The sequence below is a fragment of the Thermobia domestica genome, chromosome 9 (assembly GCF_964235325.1).
Source record: "Thermobia domestica chromosome 9, izTheDome1.hap1.1, whole genome shotgun sequence".
Classification (NCBI taxonomy): Eukaryota; Metazoa; Arthropoda; class Insecta; order Zygentoma; family Lepismatidae; genus Thermobia; species Thermobia domestica.
Window position 1 is genome coordinate 179,652,465 of NC_137462.1, and position 26,513 is coordinate 179,678,977.

General features: G+C 35.3%; 1 protein-coding gene across 4 annotated transcripts in view; it reads left to right on the forward strand.

Moving 5' to 3' along the window:
* d4 (double PHD fingers d4) overlaps positions 1 to 26,513 on the forward strand; it is a 131,870-nt gene that overhangs the window by 63,302 nt on the left and 42,055 nt on the right. For 2 of the 4 annotated variants that reach the window (XR_014126811.1, XM_081725544.1), the window contains exon 6: positions 4,975 to 5,169. Coding sequence is in view for 3 of the 4 variants with exons in the window: in XM_081725544.1 (XP_081581670.1) it covers positions 4,975 to 5,169 (195 nt within the window). In the remaining variant the exon portion in view is untranslated. The remainder of the gene's footprint in view (positions 1 to 4,974; positions 5,170 to 26,513) is intronic. The other 2 variants (XM_081725545.1, XM_081725546.1) reach the window with 2 other exon arrangements.

The window sequence follows — 26,513 nt, forward strand, 5'->3', positions numbered from 1 at the left end:
TCCATTAACAAAGAGTGCATTGTTGAAAATCTCCAAGAGGAGTGCTTGATTGCCCAGAGAAGTGTGTTGGATGCTGTGCGTGTTGCTGGTGACATACGTAATATGAATATCACAAAGAGTATGATTCAGTATGTGAGGAATGCATCAAGCAGAAGAAATGAATATCTGAAAGACCGCGGTGAAAAAGAAGACAGAGAAGCTCGAGAAAAGAAAGATATTAAGAAGAAAATAAAATAATTGGAATTAAAGAAGAAAAGAATACTAACTGACGCCGAAGCAGAAGTAGATGCATTGGAAGAACAGGCGAAAAAGTTAAAAGGGATGTTGAACTCTAGAAGTTAAATGTCAAAAACGGTTCACTGGGAAAGTTGTTTTCTATATTTATTCATATAATGTGCGTGGTTCCATAACATTTTCAGTTGTTTAAACTTTCATGTTGCAATATATTTTTAAATAAAATATAACTGATGGCCAGTCCCCATCCAAGAAGAATGTGCAGTAACGTTTAACAATATGGACTACTTTGTGTTAATAATTTGTATTATATATGATCATTTTCTTTTTACTTCTAAACTAATACTAGTTTGACAAAAATGGCGGGAAAATAGCTTACTCACCGCTAAGTTCTACCAGTACTTAGCATAAAATACCACAAGAGTACTTTAAAGGGGAGTGCTTGTAGTAAAATACTTTTGTGCTATTTTATCCCATAACTTGGCGGTAAGTAAGCTATTTTCCCGCCATTTTTGTCATTGTTTATTAACACTCACGTGCTACTACTATAATATTAGTTTATTTGAAGTAATGTTTTTGACGGAAATTTACTATTATACAGGGTGAACCTTAACTAAACCGACAAACTTCGGAAGGTGATTCCCGAGCCCGAAACAAGAAAAAAAAATCCTCTAACTTTTCTCCACAGTACATAGTTTTGGAGCTACAAGGTGCCGAAAGTGAGAAAAAATGAACTTCCGAGGCCTATATTTCCAAACCTATCCAACATAGAGAGTGCAGCTTAATATCTCTTTAAGGAAGTCTTATCTGCTCTGAACATGATTTCCTGTGAGAGATTTTAAGCAGCACTCTCTACTTTGGATAATTTTGGAAATATAGGCGTCGGAAGTTCATTTTTTTACACTGTCGGCACCTTTTAGCTCGGAAACTATGCGCCCTGGAGAAGAGTTAAAGAGGATTTTTTTTCTTGTTTGGGTGCCGAGAATTATTTCCCGAAGTTTGTCGGTTTAATTAAGGTTCACCCCTGTATAGTATTCCTACATTAGGATATTTAAAGCTACTGCATATTTTTCTCAACCGGCCTTCTGGTAGGGGATATTTTAATTAAACATTTTCTTGTGTAAAATGTTTTGAGAACCTACATTTCAATCAGTTTTTTCTTTTCATGTTGTCACTTAAAGAAACTATCACTTGCCATATGCATTCCCTAATTATAACCAGTTTTTGTTAAGAATTATATAAAATTGCATTAACTTATACGTGTTACAATAAATGTCACTGTACTGAATAGACCTGGAAAAAAAGGAAAAATAAACCTTGAAAACCTTGAAAAAACCTGGAATTTGAAAATGAACATTTAGTAGACACCCTGAGTTAGCAACCAGGGCCTAGAGTTGATCGGTATCCACCAGGTTATGGCATATGCTGATGATGTAAATTTAATAGGGGGTGACAGGAGAACAATAGAAAGAAATGCAGAGATCTTATTAAACGCTTGCAGGGACATGGGTTTAGAAGTAAATGCAGAGAAAACTAAATACATGGAAGTGCATCGGGACCGTAATACAGCAAATAATAGATTGATAAAGTGGATAGTTACAAATATCTAGGATCAGTATTAACAGACGAAAATCATATTCACGAAGAAATTAAATGTCGACTAAAAGCAGGGAATTCATGCTATTATTCAGTTTAAAATCTCTTGTCGTCGCGAATTCTGTCGAGAAATTTGAAGCTTAAAATATATAAAACTATAATCATGCCTGTTGTTCTGTATGGTTGCGAAACATTGTCGTTTACTCTGAAAGAAGAACATAGACTGAAAGTATTTGAGAACAAGATCCTGAGACGAAGTTTCGGACCCAAGAGAAACGGGAATGTGGAATGTCAGAAACTTCAAAACAAGGAACTACATAATTTATACGGATTACCAAACATTGTTAGGGTCACAAGTCTAGGAGACAGGTGGGCAGGTCATGTAGCTAGAATGGAAGAAAGTAGAAACGCTTTCAAAGTCTTGACTGGAAGACCAATCGGAAAACAACCATTAGGAAGACCTAGGCGCAGATGGGAGGACAATATTAAGATGGACCTCGCAGAGATAGGAATACAGAGTAGAAACTAGATCCAATTGGCTAAGGATGGAAGTCATTGGAGAGTTTTTGTGAACGCGGCATTGAACCTCCGGGTTCCATAAGCCATAGAGTTAGTTAGTTAGTTATAGGTTCGAAATCTGTCGTTGATCCACAATACGCAACGCAATTCACTTGTTCATTAAAAGCAAAAATAAATAAATAAATTGAATAATAATTTGTCAATTAATAGTAGTAATAAGACTTGGAAATATTTAATTTTACGTGATGACGGATTTCTAAAATATAGATTAATTATTTCCATTACCACTCTAAGTGCTTTTTTAATTACACGGTATTGTTTATTTGACCCACTCATCGTAGTTTATTATTATTATTATTATTATTATTATTATTATTATTATTATTATTATTATTATTATTATTATTATTATTATTATTATTATTATTATTATTATTAAGTAAATCCTACACCATTCATATTTGCAGATTTGCGAATAGAAATCAGTCAGTCCCTTCAAGCGCTGTTGCTTTGTGTATGTTTTTAAATATTTACTATTATTAGCTTCGACGACTGGGTTCCCTAGATGCAGCTGTAATAGAAATGGTGAGGAGAATGTGATAGACTACTGTTATATGATATTAGGATAAGAGTGTATAAGATCAGGAACCAACGCTGTAGCATTCGGTGCGACAATGATTGGACCTATCGTTTCAGCCGTACCGTAACATAAGAAGTTACCGGTGAACTCACTTGCGGAAACCCTCTTATATGCTGTGTTCTATTTTATTAAATATAGGACAACCAGATTAAAGTTCAATGATCTACAAATTCTTATCTAGTACATACGAATTTTCTAACATACTTTCGCAGTGTTAAAGTTTCACAGTTATCCTGAACGTAGCAGGTGTTAACTTTGAGTATGTTTCGTAATATGAATGGTAACAGTTGTAAAAGTGCCTCAGAAGATGATGGTTCATCATCTCTAAATAATTTTGTTTCCAAGAATGAAACAGAAAAAGTATTTTTAAATTTTGTTTTTAACAGTATATCCTTTTCTATGACGTCGGGTCGATGTAGCGTTTGGTCAGGGGCAAATGCACCCCCTGGTCCATCTATGGGACGGCTCGGCCTAGTTAAATTACAGTATTTCAGGACCTGTAAAACTATCCATAGATGAAACTAATTCAATATTTGGCATCAGCTCTTCAGAAAAGAGTAGTCAAGGGCCTCAAACGATTTCATTTGATGGCGACTTAGAAATCAAGTTCGTTGTTTGTTAGCATATTAGATCTTTCTGCAGAGTCATTAGTCACTGTATCAAGAATACCGGCGTCCTTGACAAATACGCTAAGATTTTACCACTGCGCGAAAGTCAGAACATAGATCTACTTAGTTTCTGGTATCGGTTGGTTTGGTTTAAATTTTGAAAATAAGGAACATTAGTTATAATTCTTAGTTTCGACAGATGACATGAAACAGGTTTTTTGTTTTTTCAACTGGGTAGCAAGAATTTACATCCACTTTCCATCTTACCAAGTTCATATAATCAGGTTGAAAGAAACTTATATTATGATCTACCTGAAACCGAAACCATTGACACAAAGTGAGTTGGGCTGCCATAATGACAAGTGCACACAAAAAGGTTTTCATATTGTTTTAAAACCCTTAAATCTTTGAAAAAGTATGCTACTCAATTCAGGAGCTACTATACTAATCCCAGTGAAAAATTAAGAGTTTACAAGATAAAATACGGTGCCAAGAGGGTTAGATATTACGGAAAGAAACCTTTTAGTACGGGTCAAAGAACATTGCAGGGGCGCCAAAGTTGATCACTCGGTTTCAGGGCTGTCGAAGCATTTAAAACATATTATTGACGATTGATGAATTTTATTCAATGCCAAAAATGTACGAGATACTTGTATTTGAAAATTTGCTTAAGACGAAGTTGAATTTAGACAATGGCTTGTTAAATGAGGAATGAGAAGCTGTAATTAAGATATAATTACAATTTTATTATAAAAATAAAACCACCAACATAAACAAATGAAACAAATTAAGTCCGTTTTGTTATGACGTGCTGCTTCACCATTTGATGAGTGACTTGTAGCTTAGACAAGTGTTTTTTCTCACTGCTCTGCTCTGATGAGTCCATTCCTTTACTTCGATGATGCTTTGTTACTTTTTGCCTGTTTTTTTTAACCTCCGTGATCAACGCTTCATGGGAGAGACCAAATCTAGGAAATACAAGGTGTTTCCAGGAATTACGTTTACCTGTACACAGGTGTAAAAAAAAATGATAGTGCTAATCAGTATCCCTAGTTCCACATAGAATTATGGATGTTGAGGTATGTGAACTCTCTATGTCGGAGCATTCCAGTGCTACGAGTTTTTCTTTTAAACATTCCTCTCCTTCACCTTCCCCCACTCACTCACACACACACGCTTCTTAGCCCTATTGACAAAGGTGGTATGAGAAACTACCGAAACAGTTCAAAATTAACTTTTCGTGACGAAATAAGGTAAGCTTACAATTACTTTTAAAACTTATAATTTTCCAATATTTACTTTATGTATGTATATGTATATAGTATATTTTGCTTAAGAACATTTTATGTATTTGCTGTTTGTTTTTTGTCTTTATAGTGTGTGGAGCCAGATACAAAACGAGACCTGGTCTTACATACCATTACACCCATTCGCATAAGGATCGTGACGACGAAGAAGACGATAGTGTCACCGCATCTCCAAAACCTGTCCGTGAGTCTTCATCCAACAGTGACGGCTTGGCAGGTTCGAAGAAATTTCAGGACAGTTACCTCACTTTCCTTAAGCTCCCTGGTATGCTGTACTGTTGCAAGACATGCCCCTTTATTTGCAGTTTGTTTATTTGTATTGTAGTGTAGTGTTCTCGTTGATTAGTGCACGTGCTTCTTGTTTCACTATATTTAAGTTTTGTTTAAGTAATCTGTCTAAGCTTTTTAATTAGAACGAGGAGGAGGCATGTAAAAAATAAAGGGGACTGGTAGTCATATTTGTAAAGAACAACGCCATTATACACGCAAAAATAAAATTAATAGATCAGTTATATTTACGTAGTATGCCGGTACTAACATTATACTGACAATTTATTGACGTAACATTCTACAGTAGTAATGTAGGCATGATTTCAATGAAGTCCTAGTGACCAACCTAAATGTGGTAATAAACTATTCAATATTGTTTTTTTGCCCGCTAATAACTAACATTGCAAACACAATCTTGAATTAAAATGTAGATTTAAAATTCTCTGTCTTACTCTGTATTATTCATTTTGTATTCACCTATTACACTGAACTTCTTCAGGTGAAGGAAGAATCTTTTCAGCAAATATTTTAACCTAAGTGTTTAAGTGTATTTATTTATTGGTGTTTGTAAACGCGTTTAAGAAAGAAATCCTTACGTAATTTTCAGATTAAAAAAAAAAAATCTTAGTCAGAAGTTCTTTACAGATATGAAGCATGGAATTAATAGCAACTATTAGTATTGTTCTGTTTGCAAAAGTCGGAAGAGGGAATATATGGTATATTTTAGAGTACAGGGTGTCCGAGAAGTCCTTCCCTGATTACAGAAATTGATAACTCAGGCTAGAAATAAGATAGAAATATGAAACTGGTGTTGAAGTGTTAACAAACTATAAAAGTTTTGGTCACATCAGTACACTTCCACATGAGCACTCTTGGTAGCACGTAGCACATCTAGGCGATATTCAATTTCCATCCACACATTAGCCAACATCACTGGAGGGATCGATGCAACGACTGTGGTTATTCGTTGCTGCAGGGTTTCAAGATCTGGTACACGTGTTCGGTAGACCTCATCCTTGACATAACCCCATAAAAAGAAGTCTAATGGGGTTATGTCAGGAGAGCGTGGAGGCCAAGCTGTTGGTCCATCACGACCAATCCATCGCCCAGGAAATGTCCTATCGAGATAGGCACGGACGTCCAAACCCCAATGAGGTGGTGCACCGTCTTGCTGAAAAACGACATCGAGGCGATACTGAAGCAGCTGAGGAACAGCATACAGCTGCAACATATCCAGGTACACTGCAGATGTGATGGTATCCTCAGCGAAGAAGAATGACCCGATAATTCGATCGTGCAATAACGCGCACCAAACATTCACCTTTGGACTGCCTCTGGTGAACTCCCTGACCTCCCTGGGGGGTTCTGAACCCCAAATGCGTACATTATGGCGATTCACTACTCCACTGACAAAGAATGTCGCTTCGTTGGAAAAGGCAATTCGTCTGAGATAACCATTATCGTCCTCAATACGTGATAGCATTTCGACCGCAAAGTCAAATCGACGTGTACCGTCGTCGGGCAACAAGGCCTGAACGAGTTGCACTTTGTAAGCACGAAACAATAAACGTTTGTGTAAAATGTCATGGATAGAGCTTTTTGGCATCTGTAATTCACGTGAGGCCCTGCGCACCGATTTCTTAGGACTTCTCAGAAAAGACTGCCGCACAGCCTCCACCGTGTCTGCTGAGGTTCTTGGTCGACCAGACCTCGGAAGGTCAGCAATTGACCCTGTGTTCTTGAACTTCTCATACCAGGCTTTAATGCTCTTGACATCAGGTGGAGTCCTCCCAAATGTTGTCTGGAACTGTCTCTGCACCGTGGTTGGTGATTGTGTCTCATGGTACCACAGGACACACTGTGCCTTCTCCTGGTTGGTTGGCATGGCTTCTTGGGCTTCTTACTTACGTACTACAAACCTAAAACAAAAAAAAAAATTGAGACTTGGTAAAACAGAACAAACCTAACACAGACAAAAACTTTTATAATTTGTAAACAATTCAACACCAGTTTCATATTTCTATCTTATTTCTAGCCTGAGTTATCAATTTCTGTAATCAGGGAAGGACTTCTCGGACACCCTGTATAATTTCCACAAAAATTCTTAAGTATACTTAGTAGTGTATATTTCTGAGTTAGGGTTTTTTTATTTGATTTCTTAAATGTAGGGTTGATTGTATTGTTTATTATGCTCTAATAGCAAAAATACTTCAGGTGAGAGTGAGTTGTGAGTGAGGAGTAGTAAACTACTTTTATAATAAGTCACATCATTTGATAGTTCTTCATTATAAGCACTTCGTATTGAACCATTCATGGTACTGTGTAGGAAGTCATATTATTTTGCAGAGTTAGTTTAGAAATTAGTTACTTCTAACACCAGGGGGCACTAATAGGTGAGTAGCTGTAGTTATGCATACTTCAGTATTAATGTCCTTTCATTTTTTCATAGAAATCCAAGGAGACACTTTTCCTTATTTTGTGTTTCTCGTTTTCTTTCACTATATTAGTTAAAGCGAGCGTTAGCGAAACTTCCACCATTCAACTTGATTAGTATGTATGTGTCTCGCCGTCTGTTCCACGATAACTCTCGTAAAAACTACCCGAATTTAATGAAACTTGGAATGTGCCTCTTACTGAAATAATCTTATTGTTTGAGGTTTTAATGAAGGGTAAAATTCACCATGTTGCACGATTATATATATATATATATATATATATATACTATTAAATTGACTGCTTGGCAATGTTTGTACAATAAAGAATTTAGATATTGAAAACATTACGGCTGATTCGTGTGAGTAATTGATTCTGAGCTTATTTATGAATGTTTCCAGTGAAGCAAATATCACTACATATTTTGTATCGCAAGTATTACGTTAATTACCAAATTAGTGTTACGTTTTTCACATTAGAACCACATTAGTTCGGCGTGCTCGGATATTTATTGGCAAACGAGAATATGGTAGAGATTTACACTAGGGTCCCACTAGAAATTTATTACATATGGGTCATTCTACGTCACTTCAGCCAGGATTTGTATCATTTGACACCCACCTGTCGTAGAATGAAAATTCATGTGCTTATCTAGTTTATGATACTGAATCCAAAACTATAAACCGGTTGAAAATCGGCTCATTGGTTCTGGACTTACTGACCTTTGAAATTGAAGCCTATAACGTGTAGTCGCGAGAGCTAAGAGCACATTGAAAAGAGCGTGTAACTTTCTTCAAAGTTAACGTAGAAACATGAACTTTTCTCTATTTCCTCTATAAATGTACTTTTCAGATACATAAAAGTTATTCTTGCAACGGTAGAAGGAAAAGAGAAAATCATCAGTAAATTAAAAAAACTTCAGGTAAAAAACGCCTAACATTGTAATTGCAAGAACTCATCAGCCTCCATCTCTATTTGTATATAATTTTGTGTGAAGAACAGTAGCAATATACCCTGTGAGCAATTCATAAGAACCATAAAAGAATAAATAAATAAATTTGTGATGATTTTAAAATGTGCCACGTGATGCTAGGCCTGAATTATCCTAAAACTGGTATCAGCAAAAACATTCTATTAGTACTTCCTCAGGAGATTGGCAATATTACATTTGATAACTTAGTTTTTTGTCTTTCTCCTGTAACTGATTGAACAGAACGTTCTTGGACTTTATGTAACATTCGAGATTAAATGTTGTCTGGAACATTCGAGTATAACATTTATCTGGAGCTTTGTAGATAGAATGTGTATTTATCTTGTCCGAAACTATCTAGAATGTTTTTCCTTTTTCTGGAACAGTATAGAATGTTCTTTTTCTGGATCAGTCCAGAATGTTCTTTTTCTGGAACAGTTCAGAATGTTCCATCTGCCATAGAATGTTCTAGAATAACGTTTGCCTGCAACTCGCAAGAATGTTCCATGGTAGTATATAAATAAGGATCATTAGATGTTAGTGACTCCAAACAGCAGAAAGATGAAAAGTCTTGAGAGAGAAGGATGTATCTCTGTGTATTGTGTTTTGTGAACATTGCTACGGAAGTCTGAAATAATGGATCCAGCTGGTTAGCTGCCCTGTGCTTTTGGTCAGTTCCTAAATGATCCAGTGTACAGTGGAAAATTCACAGACATATGAACATTTTCAGTACTGAAGGAAAGGAACTACTCTTCTGGAGAAGTAGTTTAACTATTAAAAACAGTGAAGTGATGGTTTGTGAACAACATAGGCAAAAGTTTGTAACCAAGTGTTCTGGACATCAAAAGAAATGTTGTGATCCGTACAACAGGAATCGCGGTCAGAGTATGAGAACTGGTCTGAGAAGTGTTTCGTTGGAGCGAGCATTAACCTACAAAGCCCAAAATATAAATATCATTCCTGGAACCAAACAGTGTACTAGATGTCGAAAATGTGGAAGAGAAATCATCAGCACCACAAGAAGAAACTGTAGATACTGATTCTTCATTTGTCATTGTCTTCATTTGTGATTCCACTGGACCAATGGCTGTTGCACACTACATGTTGTATTCTTTATTTCAGAAAAGATGGCGTTCTGCAATACAGGAATTTTTATATTTTAAGTGATGATCTGCATCACGATGTCCCAATGGTATATGCAGCACAGCAACTTTTGACAAATTTCATAAAAAGCAAAATTCCACAAGTGACAGAAATTGAGTAAACGGTTGTGCATCAGATTTTAATAATTGTAAATCCTTCTTGGATTTGGGTCATCATGAAGCCGATTTTGAATTAGAAGCCCGATGGTCATTTTTTTGCAACGAACCATTTCAAGTCGCCCTTTGATGGTATTATTGGTGGTACCATAAAACGAACTGTAACTAAAGCAAGCCTTCCGCGAACTGTCAGTGGACACATCATAGATGCACAAACAATGTACAGCTACTGCAGAGACTTCGTTACTGGCATTTAGTTTTATTTTGTAGCAAAAGAAGACATGCAAACTATTCTAGAACAGTCAGCAGACAGATTTTGGCTTCAAAGACAGTCCCAGGTACGAGAAGTTTCCATTATTTCCAACCAACTGGACAACAGGAGATTAGTGCCAAATTTGTGAGTGTGGACAAGGAATTCTGTCTGTCAGCCAGTTTTTCCAGGGATGGGTTAGTAACTCCAATACCATGCAAAACATTACCAGTAATCAGAGTACATAACTATGTAGCGTGCAAGTACAATAAGTGGTACATTGGGCTAATAACCTAAGTGTTCTCAGAAGGAGATGCTGCTGTTATGTTCATGCACCCTCATGGTCCTTCTGCATCATTTCACTGGCCACAGAACACAGAAACTTGTTTGGTGCCTTTCACGAATGTTCTCTGTCAAGTAGATGTAACCACGGCCACAGGACGAGCATACAAACTGTCAAAATTCATCCCCCGGGAAGAAGTGGCGACTGGGCTGAACTTAGACTTTTTAACACTATCAGAATTACAATTATTAATCTCTGCGATATCGAGAACTATGGATTCGGCACTAATATCGGTCGTTTTTGATTTTTTTTACATATTTTCAAACATTTTTAATATTTCAAACAATTTAGTGACAGATTAGTGGAGAGTACATATGCAACAGTAGATTTTCAACTGTACATACTGTAACAGTGTTTTTATTTCTTGATTTTATGGCAATATTATTTTCATACCTGAGTACTTCATATGTCACAAGCTCTGAAATAAAACAGTCAGTTCATCACAATTTTTTAAATGGTTCGTATGCATTGCCCATTATCATGTTCTTACTATTGAATGGGTGGGTATGTTGCTACGGTTCTTCACACAAAATTTCATGCAAGTTGAGATGGGGCCTGACATGTTTTTGCAATTACAATGTTAGGCGTTTTCTACCTGCAGTTTTTTTTAACTTACTGATGATTTTCTCTTTTCCTTCTACCATTATGTATCTGTAAAGTACATTTATAGAGGAAACAGGCAAAAGAAGTTCATGTTTGTACGTTAACTTTGAAGAAAGTTACACCCTCTTTTTTAATGTGCCCTTCGCTCTCGCGACTACTATTTCTCACGTTACAGGCTTCAATTTCAAAGGTCCATAAGTCCAGACCCAATGGACCGATTTTCAAACGGTTTGCAGTTTTGGATTCAGCATCAAAAACTACATAAGCACATGAATTTTCATTCCATTCTGAGACATGTGGGTGTTAGCCCCTGACTAAAATGACGTGGAATGATCCATATACAGTGACTGTTTGACACAATCTATTCATAGAACTCTCAAATTTTCGGACCACACTTCTTCTATCTATTTGGATTTCCAGTTTTTTCATAGCATTGCATTTTTCATAATGATTCTTCATTCTTTGAACTAAACCAGTCATTTCTTTTTTACACAGTTTGCAACGAGCTTGTGTGGTTGTTTTCTTATCTGATGGAGTTTGAGTTACTTTAATAAATTTGTTCCAAATGATGTCCTTTTTATCTTCCCGTAAAACTCATGTTAAATGATTCCAAGTTGTAGGGGAAACTAAGAACCAACATGTACTGTATAACGAATGCCAGCGATATTTTAATTTCAGAACCACAATTTAGCAAAGAACCCTTTGTTTTCTGAATACAACACAAAAACTTTGTTTCTAAGATATTTCTTTTATTAATTTTTTAATATCAGTTCTATAAGTAGTCCAACCTTCGAGTACGACACTTTCTCGCAATTTAACTGATAATCCTTTAAATAATACAATAAACGCTAAAAACAAGGGAAAAAGAAAGAGAAAATAAATTGTAGATAATCACATTTTAAAGCGTATGTCCTCTAGTGGTGAAAAGTATAACTGCGTGGCTTCAGGTTTGCTTGTTTAAAAATTAAGAGGACTGGAAGAATAGGTTAGTTTGAACCTGTCAGTCGACAATAATAAAGCTCGAGCGACGTGATTTGCTTTCAATGAACCTTTACGTTTTTAAGTTCGGTTTCACTCAAGACGAGCGCAATGATTGTTTAGAAAAATGTCTCGGGGACTCTACCCCTTTCCGCACAACCTTTTTAAATTGTCTAATCACAAAATACGCCTTTAATCAAGTTGATATGATTAAAAAGCCCGGCCTGAAATGGGTGTTAACTACCTTTTAAAAGTCATTGAAAACGGGTCAGACATTTTCCGACTCCGAAAACTATGAATTCGACAGAAAATTAAGTAATTTTTGACATTTTAATTTTCATCTCTCCACCTCATCCTCTTGCGATGCGTATGACCTTGGACTTACACGCAATTTGGAACGTCACTATTCATTTCAACGACTCGAAAAACTATGAATTGCACACGAATATTTTTACATGTCACTCGTTCCAACTCTATTCCTTGGGTGTCTTACTACCACAGTTTTTATTCCAAACTGAAAGTACTATGTCTACCAAGTTTGGTTCAAGTTGTTCTAGACGTTCCGGAGTTACGCTGAGATATACATTCATAGAATTAAATATCATCACTATTGTTATCTAATAGCTTGATGAACCCAAACTATGGATTCGACACAAACCTCAGTCAATTGAAATATTTTATTTTTCCCTTTTTACCCCACTGGAAGAAGTGGCGATGGGACTGAACTTGGACTTTTTAACACTATCAGAATTACAATTATTAATCTCAGCGATATCGAGAACTATGGATTCGGCACTAATATCGGTCGTTTTTGATTATTTGTACATATTTTTACATGTCAATCCCTTCCCACTACTTGAAGGTTACTAATGAGAGTTAAACGTAGATTTAAATAGTATAGGGAGTGTCGACAATCAAGTTAAAGACCCCGATAACTATATCGGTCGATTTTTTTTTTTTTTTTCATGTCACCATTCTCCCGCCCAAACACACATCTGAGGTGCTAATGGGGCTGAACTTGGACTTACACGGTGTCGAAAGTGTTGCTTTTCATCTCAATGATCCTGAAACTATGGACTCTCCACTAATATCAGTCATTTTCGAACATTTTATGTTACTCCCTTTTACTCTCCCTAGGTGTACCAGAGAGTCTTCCCTTACTGGAGGCTGAATTTAAACATGAAGTTCATCGGAACTGCTACTAATCAATTTAGGGACCTCGAAGCTACGGATTCGACACTAATATCTGTCATTTTCAATTATTTTTACATTTCACAATTTCAATCACTCCTTCAGGGTGCTAATTGGAGCTAAACTTCAACTTAAATGGAATTTCACTCTTTATCTAAGCGACCCCAAAAACGGATTCAACACAAATATTATTTCATTTCGATATTTTTACGTCACTCCTCCCACCAGGTGGAGTGTTACTATTTATCTAAGCTAACCCGAAAACTATGTATCCGACACTAACATCGATCGTTTTCAATCATTTTTACATGTATCTCCCTTCCACTCCCTATAGGTGTGCTAAGTGATCTTACGCCGACAGTATTCTTTCGGAAATAGTAAGTAGTATGTATAGAAATTTTTTATATAATTGTTCCAGAGTTATGCTGGAACGCGCGCGCGCACACACACACACACACACATTCATTCATTTATATATATTATAAATACAGATAAGAGAGAGAGAGAGCAACCAACACCTCACCATTTACATATATAAAAGCAGTTCAGAATATTGAACTGAAAACCTGTGGAAAGAAGTTCTGTTCTATCTTTCTTATTAAAGCACAATTTAGTTTATTTAAAGTAACTTGTAGAGATCGTGAATTTCCTGTGCATATGGTTTTGGAGATAGTGAGTTTTCTGTCTGGAACCAGGATCCGATTTTGGATATTTATATCCACATGTTCTCTTTACGCCTCTGACTATATTTCAAGAACGTAAATCCCATGGTGTAATAAGAATATTAAGAAGTGACCTCCGTATGACAAATAGTTGCAGACAAATACAATACACACACTTATTTATTGCTTTACACAGTTTTCTTAATTTGTATTTGACATTCACATATAATTCACCGACGTTCTGTCAACACCCATCACATCTCAGATGTTGTTATATTTTAAATGTAATAATTATTTATATCCTGAAATGATTATATGAATGTATATACAACTGCTCCATTTTAATGTAGTTATTTTATATAAATATTTATGCATTGAGCATTATAACATCAAATACCAAAAAACTTGACCCAAACAGGAATCGAACTCACGACCTTACGATTAGAAGTCCTGCTATTTACCACTGAGTTAACATTAACACTTCTGGCGACCTCCGGAAAAGTGAATTACCAAGGCAATGAGAGGTATATCCGTTTGTATATGGTGTTGTTCTCCTTTTTCTTTTTTATTCTTCTATGGATGCGAGAACTATGTTTACTCTCTTTCCTTTCATTGGAAATGTTTCCTTTCATTGGAAACATAAATGACAAAACCAGCATGTACTCATATCTATACATAGTTTCGAAATACTGTACCATTAAGTATTTCAATGACTGTTTTTTTTTCTTTCTTTTTTTTTCTACACTTTATAACATTTCAACATGTCTTATTACACGTTTACCGAAGCTATCCGAAATTGGACTCAAAAAATTTTTGCCTCAAAACAATCATAATCAGTGCGCTCATTCTTTTTGAAATAGGGTGTACAAGACGCTTTAGTGAAGATATATTCTTTAATGTAATTTATCTTTTCTACGAAGGACTCAAAATACAAGAACGTTAAAAAGAGTGAGTTTTCTTTTTACGAATTGCACGATTTCTCGTCTGGTAACAATGCAGATGTTTCCCTGACTTAGTGTCGCGAGCCGGACTGATAAGAAAACAATAACGCTTTTGATAGTGTGAGAAAGCCAGACAACGAATCACTTTATTCAGAATTGCGAAATGCATTTTACTGTGCTACCAAGCGCTGACTCCCTTTTCCTGAGGTCGCTAGTGTCGCTTAGTTTATATCGCAGAAGAGGAGAGAGAGTTGCCAACGGCTTAAAGCATTAGGAAGCTAAACGTGCCAGAGAAAAAACCAGAAAGTAATCGAGAGAGAGAGGCTCGTATCAATAGCAGATAATACATGTTCGTGCTCAGTATCTTATCTTTCTTAAAAGATCGGCATACGTACAACAGAAATAATTATTTCAGAAAAAATAAAAACTTGTTCTTTCTTTTAATATTAAAGAACATGACATGACCATTTGAAAATTAAAAAATAATTTATTATTATTATTATTATTACTATTATTATTATTTAATAGTTTGATGCATTTGTTGTATTAGTGGCGTCGCAAACGGCGGGTTTGCGTCTCACGCTTTTAGAGGTCACAAAGCCAAAGAACCTAAAAACAATTTAACACTGGTTTTACAAAGACACATCGATTTAATATAAATACAAGCAATTATGAATTCGATTTGTTTACATAAAACATAACATAATGGTGGCTTGAAACAAACTTATCATCTATTCTTGTAATATTAGGCCACTAACATAGGCGACAGGCAGTGAGCTTAATTTAACATAGCCATAAAGAAAGCAAATAAATCTTTAATTTGTTTAGCACTAATAACATCGTTGAGATTAATTGATTTCGAAAATTTATTATTATTATTAGCTATTTGAAAAAGAAAACGAAGGCGTTACAAATTTTTCTTGCCCAGGGATCCGCAAACATTTCTCGCCAAGGCCATCGTAAGAATTTATTACGCCGCTAGCTGTATGTTGGTATAATAAATTGGAATGAATTTCTTTATAATAAGCAGCCTTCGAAAAATGCTTCCGTCTAACAGAAGTGTAATGTTATACTGCAGTGTATTATTTTTGTAAACCTCTCAGATTTTACTATGATTTGACTGCCGACTGATTTGGTTTGTCTTTCTGCTTCTTTACCGGAAACCTTACCAGTTATCAGACTAAATTTATCAAATTCCCTCTAAACACAGTGTTAAATAATATTGTACAACATTATTAAATTAATAATGTACTGAATAATATTTCAAAACTCTCATACATTTCACACGACATTCGATCAAACAAAAATGCGTGGGTGGTGTTTTACTTGGGATGCAGATTATTGAAACATATTCTGTAGTTGGTAACCCTACTGGAAAGGGATGTTTTGATGTTAGTTTCACTTGTCGCCACGAACCGCTCATCGCTCTGTCGACCTATATTTATGAACTATTTTCTTTCTTATATGAACATACGGACCTACAATAATTGTTTTTCATTTTACATTCAAGTTGGTTGAAAATGTTGATTTCAGAGTGTGCGAAAACCCTGTTAAGAAATACTAGATAACTATCTAGATTGACGTTGCCAGAACTGTGTAAGTTAACGCACTCCAATCGTCCTATATTAACATTCGTCTTTTATAGTAATATTGTCTGGCAATCCCTTGAATGATCCGGGAAATTCCCCTTCTTGCAAGCCAAGCCAAACCCAACGCGGAGAACGCTTGCTTATTCTCAAATTAGTGCATAATTATACTTTGTAGAAGTAATTTTAATAGTCACTCACGCTCATAGTTACGCAATTTTCTATATTTTAATAGAGCATAATCATTGCAACCGTGAATTTGGGTTGAATGTTCGTTTCTAAAGAAGAAAGTGCTAAAGCAAAAGATTGAAGAATTTTAATAATAATGTGAAGTCGGTACAGACATTTTCTGTTGTGCTATATAATCAGTTAAGGTTACGTATAAAGTCCAATTACTTGCTATTACGCCACAATCTCTACATGAAGCAATCAACAATATTAATAGGATATATTACTAGCATTGCTTTGGAATATCTCATTTGTCTAAGCAACATATCACATCTCTTACTTGTTTTATCTCCACTCTTTCCCAAAGTGATCATTACAGTATTATGTTTTTCTAATAGTGAAGAAAGCCATATATTAATAAGGGCTTAATACAGAAGGTTGATAATAGATTTGGACACCTCAAAACGGAGTACATAAGGAATCATTTTCTCGCTGCGATGCCATCTTGCAAATTGACCCCGTAATAAGCATGAGGAGCAAATTGTTGATAGCTGATGAGAAACTTCGACAGTTGTTGCTGCTAACGGTGCGGGTTATGTCCATGTAAATTGAGAAATAAATTTATTAATAACTTCTGAACAGCAACAGTCTTTTGTCTATGCCATGTAAGATTGTTGGATAATTCATGTTGCAGCGTTTTGGATGTGATTTATTCACAAAAATAAACCAAAACTCCTTGTAAAGAAAACAGACGTCGGCTTTGTCCTAAGTTATAAACTTCGGAATATGCAAGAAAATTATTTTTATGGAGTTCGGTTTACTAAAACTTCTTTATACGTATATTTACCCTGTCGTGTGTCCCTTCGTCCGGTGGATAAAAATATTCAAAAATTACTTAAATTAAATTTGGTCAGGATATAGAGAATCAAAGGTTAGGAATTGAGCTCATTGATAGAGGCGTTGTTCAAACCGTAAATGGTAGAAATAAATCATATCCGTTTTTTACGTTGATCACTATAGAGCAAAAACGGTAATAGATAGCAAGGAGCTGTTTTCTGCAGTCATTTAAGAGTCCCAAGAATACATTTCATCTCCATTCTTCTCTACCAAAAAAGGGAGTGGTAGAAATCTACTATAATTTCCGGTTTCGATATTGATCTACATAGAACGAAAACGATAAAAGATAGCGAAAAGCATTGTTTGAAATCTATTTAGCATTCTAAGAATAGGCACCATTGTCTCTCTTAAACCACTGTTCAAACCGGACGTTGTTGAAATTAACCACTTGTGGTTTTAGTGTTGATCGATACACAATAAAAACAGTAACAGATAGCTCTGTAATCAATTAACTATCCCAAGAATATTTTCCATCTCTGTTTCCACCCTGATCTTTCAACTAAAACCAGAAGTGGCAGTAATCACCCACTGATTAACATGGAATCCGAACTACATGCGCTCCCGCCAGGAATCGAACCCGGGTCTCCCACGCCAAAGGAGGGGACGCTAACCGCTTAGCCACGGAGCTCTTTTCTGCAATCAATTAAGCATCTCAAGGATATATTCCATATCTACTCTCATTTCTCTGTTATAACCGGAAGTGACAGAAGATCTACCACTTTGGTTTTGACGGTGATCGCTGTAGAATGAAAACGGTAACAATTAGTAAGATGTATTTTCTACAGTCAATTAAGTAGAATAAGTCCTAAGAATATTTTCCATCTTCACCTTAAGGATAGTGTAAAGCCACAAAAAGTTAGTTTCTGTGATAAGAGATGGCGTTGCTGTCGCCCTATCTTTTCAATTTAAATTAATATTCACAAAAAATGACTAATAACTTTTACAAATACTTAACTATGATCTTCATTGTCAGTTTGTTTGAAGATAATGGCTATACGCATCAATTGTTCCGTGCAGATTTTCGAATTGTTGACTCGTTCATTGTTGAGTTCAACTAATTGTTGCAGAGGAATTCAATGCCTCTCCCCATACCACTTGTTCTAGGACTTTGGAATTCTGGTATTTAGCACAGCATGATGTAATCTATAGGTTCCAAGGTTACAATTTTTTGACATTTTGTTCTTTCCATTGTTGCAAGCTTTTAATTGTTGCAGAGAAATCCTATGCCTTTCCCGTTATCATTTGTTCTATGACACTGAAATTCTGGCATTTAGTATAGCGTGATGTGATGTATGAATCACAGGTTGACATTTTTTTTTTTTTTTGAAAGTTTGTTCTTTCTATTGTTGTAAGCTTTTAATTGTTGGAAAGGAATCCAATGCTTCTCGCGTTACTGCTTGTTCTAGGACTTTGAACTTCTGGCATTTAGTAAAGAATGTGGTAGTGTATGTATTTTATTAAGGCGAAAATTTTATTATGTATTTTCATTTCCATTGTTATAACCTTTTAATTGTTGTGGAGAAATCTGATTCCTTTCCCGTTATCATTTGCACAAGGACAATGAAATTCTGTCACTGAGTACAGAATGAGGTATCTATATGAACCTCAAGGCAAAACTTTTAAATTTTGTTCTTTCCATTGTTGTAAGCTTTTGATTGTTGCAGAGGAAACCAATGCTTTTCCCGTTATTCTAAGATTCTGAAATTTCGGCATTTAGTATACCGTGATGTAGTGTATGATTCATAAGGTAATTATTTTTAGGTATTTTGTTCTTTCCATTGTTGAAAGCTTTTAATTGTTGTAGAGGAATTAGATGTCTCTCTCGTTACCGCTTATTTTAGGTCTCTGAAATTCTGTCATTTAGTACAGGACCAAGTGATCGATGAATTTTTAGATGAAAATTTTACTACAATTTATTCTTTCCATTGGTGAAGTTTGTAAAGCAACCATTGTTGCGAACCAACTTAATTTAAGTAAAATGTTTTCGTTATTCTGGGTATTATAATACATGGACATATTCAGCTTACCGAACCCACAGTTTTTTCCCGCTTTCTTTCACATCTGTTTTCTTTCCAAGCCTCCAATTTCGTTTCTCCCTCCAATGCGTTTCACTGTCCTTGAGGGGAGGGATAACATTCTTCTGAAGAACGGTAGACACTGGACACGACCATCCTGTGAGTTTCTGAACACCAAACACACACACTCACACACATACAAATATAACTTAACATCCACACTGACCTTTCTGTTACACATTATATGTGGAAACAAATAACAAATACTAAAAGGTTTCTCAGGAACATTTACGAACAATTTAGAATAATTATGTAACTCTGAAACTGAGATATTAGAAAATTTTGGTTTCAAATTCGATAAATACAATCAATACGTTTTTCGAGCGAGCAAATGCAGCTACATACTATGACAACAGTTCACCGCGTGTTGTTGATCGGAAATATATTATTTCAATGTCTTAATTACTGCATCCATAAAACTCATGTAAATTGACTGGATTGTATTGGAAAAACCGCTCACCGCCGACAGCATAAACCTTCGAGCTATTTTGTCTTTACACCGCTATACTGATTTTATGAAATTATGTAAAAATAATTAAATAAATAAATAAAACTAAACCAAGAATTGTTTACACATGCTTGTTATCTTTAATAAAAAAAAGTTATTAATTATATTTCTGAAATTTCCTCAAACACGATTATTTGTATTCAAAAGCATTATCAGTTATTTTATTAATCTTCCCAAGATTACTCGCAATTGACAATTAATGAAATGCAGTCATTTCTCGAAGTGTACGTAGCCTCATCAACTTTTTTTTTTTTTTTTTTAATAGGCTCTTTTAAGCGTAGTCCCTCTGTGTACTGTATGTGCTCGTTTGAGGACACATGTTAAATTTGTGCACTTACTATCAAAAGACAAACTAAAATTAATGTTTTACTCTTCTCCACTTTTGAATTTCCAAGCCCTTTCTTTGTTCGAGTATTGTTCCTATAAGAATCTGTACACTTTTCCAGCTATATACACGCTTAGAGACTGAGATCATAAGATTTTAGTAAGATAATCACTTCCAATTTCAATTCAATCTTTGTCGCTTGGAGGACGATACAATGGGTCACTGGTAGAGCGCTCACCTCTAGTGTGAGGCATCTTGGTTTGATCCCGCCAACGCAAATTTGTGGTGGACGACACTGTAACCGTAGTTTTCTCCGGGCTTTTCCATGTCCAAAAACATTCTCATTCCGCCAATTTTATCATAATCATTCATTTCCATTACAGTCACCATGTTTTCTTCTCTCTTATCGTTACTGGAAAGTAAAAATTATCCAGAAAGCAACCAAAAGTGTTGTTGAATTAAAGCGTTACTGAGAAATCGGACTATTTGATCATGCATATGGCAGTGATGGAATGGGACCTGGGCCACTTGGGTCTCGACTTTTGTCTGAGTCATCCGGGTCTCGATCTCCCTTCTCAGACTCGGTCTGATTCGGTGAGTGAACGAACCCGGAGACCCAGTCATACCCGGAAACTCAGATATATCTGGTGACTGAGAAGCAACCGAAGTAGCTCTACAGAATTACTGCAAAATTTTATTTTGTACTTGATTAACGATGTTCAATGCTTGAGCTCGAACATTCATTTGTCCGATTCTTGATATGACATTTCTTAATCAAGATAACATGTTTTGAATATTTCAAATATAATTTCATGTTTATTCGTCTTCAAACATGCGGTTTTTGATTATGGCCTATACAAAAAAGAATTAACAAAAACTGATTAACCTCAGCGGTATTTTTATATTCTAAACAAGAAGCTTTACAGGTGGATTAAACATTAACGATCTCATAAGGGAAACGTGTGACTTGGCGATTTTGAATGTTGGTACCCTTATAAACCTTGTATTTGTCTTTCAGTGCAATACTTGACACACAGAAGCAAACAAGCGAAAAGTAAAATTATATTTAGTTTAAAGGCAACGAGAGAGGAGAGAATCAGGTTTGTTAGAATTGCATTAGTAGACTCACACACACACTTCTCATGTATATGACGACGTTCCGGCTCTGGGTTCTATCGAATCATCGGGTCACTCCGGATCATGGGTCGTGGTTACTCAGTCATGGTCTTTCTGGTTTTGATTGCAGTTTGTCTTCTGACTCATGTTTCACGAAATTCGTGATCCATTCCATCAGTAGTAGACTATCTATATGGCAACATCAAACATGTTATAAGTAGAGATGCAAGGGCTCGGAAAAAAACCGGCTTTTTTGGAAAAAAACTCGGTTTTTTCTGCTTCGCTTTTTTGCTTGGGAAATTTTGGGCTTTTTTGAAAATTCTGCTTTAAATTGATAAACCAGATTTTGTTTCGCTTCTCTACAACACAAAAAGTCATTTAATTAGTGGTTGATGCCGATAATAATATAAAACCTCGAAAATAAACCATGAATTTCGAAAAGATATTTCAAACAGTTTTACTTCTCAACATATTTACATTATGAATTCCAAAGGATTAACCAATGTATATAATAAGATTTTTTTTTAACCTCCTACATACAAAAGTAAGCAGGGTTGGCAAGAGCTATGGTTGTTTTTGAAAATGCCAAAAACCCGTTTTTTGGGGGGAGTTTAAACTAGGCTTTTTTGGGTTTAGATATTTTGCTTTATGTATTTATATTACATATTGACAGAAATAAGTTTGTTTCGCCTTGGTGTTATTATGCAACAACGGGGTTATGCTGGAAGAGGTCACATAAGCTTAAAGAAGTCCGGTCAGTAAATTTCTTAAATTGAGAAACTCCCGCCCTAGCCATCGGGAAAATCCCGTCATTACTCTAAATGTAAAACAATAACGGAAAAAATCCTGTTATTGCTTTGCATGTAAAATTTAAAGGTCAACGTATCATAATCAGTACGCTAAAACTGAGGTATTAAATTACAAATGTAGTGCGTACATATCATTGAAAGTACAATCCAAGCTAATGTTGGAAGCTACGTAGGCATTCGATAAATTTTGTCAATTTATATCAGTATATTTAAGCAACCTTGGCTTCTTTATAAAACAACAGGCATTCAGGCATGCAGAAATATACAATTTAGTTTCGTTTCGTATGTTCAGGCTTAACATCCTTACGTAATACCGAGGTTATCAAGGAGAAGACTTTCGCTTAAAGTGACATCCGAACCGCTACTTCGTTTACGCATGAAAGAAGGGTTGTGGTTCGACCGAGAATTGAACATGGGACACCTTGACTAAAAGGTGAAAAGGAATTAAAACTAATGCAGATGGTTTGATGTATGGAAACGTCACCATGAAGTTCACACGATTCGCATTTTTCGTACCTTTTATTTTTTTTCGGTTTAAACCAGTTGTTTATTTAAAAAAAGAACAAAAACAGCTGGTGTAAACCAGCCAACCCTAAAAGTAAATACTTCTTTTAAAATAATACTCAAATAAGTTGCAAAATTCTATGTAGTATTTTTACTTCAAAATATTCCATACCCTCTTTTTGGAACAAAATAAAATTAAAATAAAACATAAGAAAAATACTTAGATTTATATGATACACTTAAAGGCTGCACACCTAGAGCTTTTGATTTTGTATATTCTTGAAATTCTACAGTTTTATTTAAGCACCATCACGGTTTATTCAGTCCTCAAGTTTTCTGTATTTTTAACAAGAGGGATTGAACATGAAGGCTGTGAGATAAGAACATGGTAACCCATAATTTTACTATTTTAAGAAATTAGAAATTTTCTGCTGCACAATCCATTTTGAAAGTCGGAAAGCTGATTTTTCACATAAGTCTATACATGAGGGATTAAACGAAGCGGTATGCGTTGCTGCCTATCTGATGCTGCGTAACTCAGCAGTTGAAAATTTGTTAGTTACCATGTTCTTGGCTCACACCCTTCATATCATTATGGAACTCTCCCCACTCCACCAACACACAAAAAAAAGGACTACGGAATATATTTAAGTTAAGATAAATACAACTGCACAACAAACATGATTGACTGGAGCTTTTGCGCTTCTATCGAGAAGTCCGGAATTCAACTCAGCATTCGACCATTCTGACAAAACTTTTCTTCATTCCATCTATGAAGTAGAAATAGTGCGTGTACTGTGAGTTGGCTGACTTCATTTCTTATTGTTTTTAAATCGTTATTATTACTAATTACCATCAGTGACGGTTTTGCGAGGGTTAGGGGGGGGGGCGGTCTTTCGGACTGAAGCCTGTTCCCCAAAATTACGGAATGTCTAAAACAAACGAAATATCTATTAGTTATGCCTTTGCTCATAAACTTTAAGCTGCCGTCAAATAAAAATTACGAATGTTTAGAAAAACTAAACATTAGTAAGAAAAAAACCCTCTCAAAAAACTTTTCTAAATCCGCCACTGATTCTCAGTATAAAATGATCTTCAAGGTTGTATCCGGAAGATTATCGCTAAATACAGTGGTGCCCACCCCCCTCATGTCCATGACGCACTCCCCCCTCAATTGCCTATCTGTAGGTATTCTTCCATGAAAAAAAAATCTTTTCGATTAATTTTTACACCCTCTCAAACATATTTATATTGATTTTTAACCCCCCCCAAATATTTCAATGACGCAGTTTGCGTCATAGCCCCCCTTGTGGGCACCCCTGCTAAATATATAAACGAAACGAAATACAGTATTAGTTATGCCTGTACTCATAAACTTCAAGCTCCTCCCAAATAAAATTAGGAGATTTTAGAAAATGTAACAATCAGAGAAACCTGTCCCAAAGTACGTTTCTGAATCCGCTACTGATTATTTGTATAAATTAGTATTCAAGGTTGTATCCGGAAAATTATTGCTAAATCGTTGCACAGCTACAGTATAACAGAAATGTGGAAGTACGGTTAGACGGATATATTGAAAAACGTACGCTTTGACGCATATATAGAAAAACGTAAGTTTAACTTCTGCGTTAGAAGCTAGAGTACTAAGCTCTTAGAAATGAAACAGACGACAAACTGAAATGATATCGAGAAGAAAAAATATCGATAACTCAAAAGTTAAAATAAAGTTAAATAGCCTCTAAAATTGCCCTCAAATACGACATTCTTCATGTTAGCTTTAATTCGTAAAACATGTGCTCCATCCATCTTGATGAATTTTAGACCGAAATATGGCATTTAGGTCATGGAATTCTTATCTAAGTATAGAATATACTATAAGAAAGCTATTTAGATAGAAAAATCATGAAAATGAAAAAAGCCAAAATTTCCAAAATTCTCGTTTTTTTCCCAAAAAAAGCCGGCTTTTTATGTGAAAAAAACCATCGATTCAAAAAAGCCGGCTTTTTTGCATCTCTAGTTATAAGAAAAAGGAAAAACAGAAATATCGAAAGATATTGAAATATCAAAAAATCGAAAACATTGAATATTCAAATACCGAAAACATCGATTCGTAAATGTTTCGGTATTGATGTTTAGATATTCGAAAATATGTTATGGATGGATCGATATATCGAAATATCGCACAGCCCTAGGTAGGATGCAGATAAGTATGTAGCCACACATCTCATATAGACTCGTTCTTTCATTCTCCAAACAAACGATGCTCACATACACTGTCGAGTAACAAACTCGTGATTTGGCTTGGTCTTCAAAGTAGAATTTCTACTACAGAATTATTGTGGTTTCTGAACCCGCGATAACCGAATTTGTGTGCTATCAATAATTAAATTGTTTTTAAATATGGAAAACAAGTGACGTTCTCTACCTGATCTTTGCTTTTTCATCATATACAACTCAAGCTCGCATGATAAACCAAATGCCGTATTGGCCGTAATATAAGCCGAACATTTTTATCACCATTTCCATTGTGAAAAATTAGGATGTGTTTTATATTTCCGACCTTACTAGAATTATGGCACTTCTTCACATCGTATGCTGTTACAAATATGTTGATTCCTCATTTTGAAATAACGATAATACAGCAACAGCATTGTAGAAACTGGCCATATTATATATACCGTAATGTTATCCAACAATAACATTGTCGAAACTAACTTTCGGTAGTTAACAGAAGTAGTTTGCCAACGGTTGATGACTGACAAAAATCAATAGGCAGTGCAAATTTTATAACACATTAAAATATGTTAAAGCAATCAAAACAATTAGAAATAAGTCAGATGCACGTGTGTGAATTGTCCCCCTTCTATTTCGATTCAAAGCCAAAATCAGTCATTTGTATTCTATTTGTGATTGATTGGTTTAAAGAAATAATAGTTTATTTCAAAAAAACAAAAACGAAATATTTAAAAAATAAAGTTCACACTTCACACTACCCTCAATTTTCAAAATTTGATTCAAAACTAGGGACGCGCACAAGACGAGACGAGTCGGAATTTAAGTCTGTCTCTACTCGTATCGAGAAAATGCTGTCTCGACTCGGCGGATTCTAAATCTAAAGCTATCGTTTGTTTGAAAAATATAAAAATATAAGAGAGGCTTGGGCTTTGAATCGAAATTTGAAAATGAGTGAATATCGTTTCACAGTGTGAAACTGAGACTTGCAAACTATATGAATTCAATGCTTAAACATGAACACTGAATCGATTGCCAAAAACCACATCTCTGATAGCATTTACAGTTTTCGCTTTATGAAAATCAGTACTGAAACCGGAAGTAATAGTATATTTTAGTCACTTTCGGTGTCGGTAGAGTTTGTGGATAGTAATAACATGTTTTGAAACGCTCAATCGTTTACCCCCCCCCCCCAAAAAAAAAAAGCTTTTGGCTATCTGTTACTGTTTTCGACATAAGTGAATGGCCGTTTTCGTCCTATAGTGAAAACGTTGAAACCTGAACCGGAAATAGCTAATTTGCACCACTTCCAGTTTCAATAGAGAGTTAACAAAGTAGATGGGACTTACTCATGAGACGCTGAATCGATTGCAGAAAACCGCATCTTAATAACATGCACTGGTTTTGCTGTGTGGAAATCAATTTTGAAACCGAAAGAAATAGTAAATTTTAACTACTTTTGGTTTCAGTAGATTGTTGTGGTTAGTCA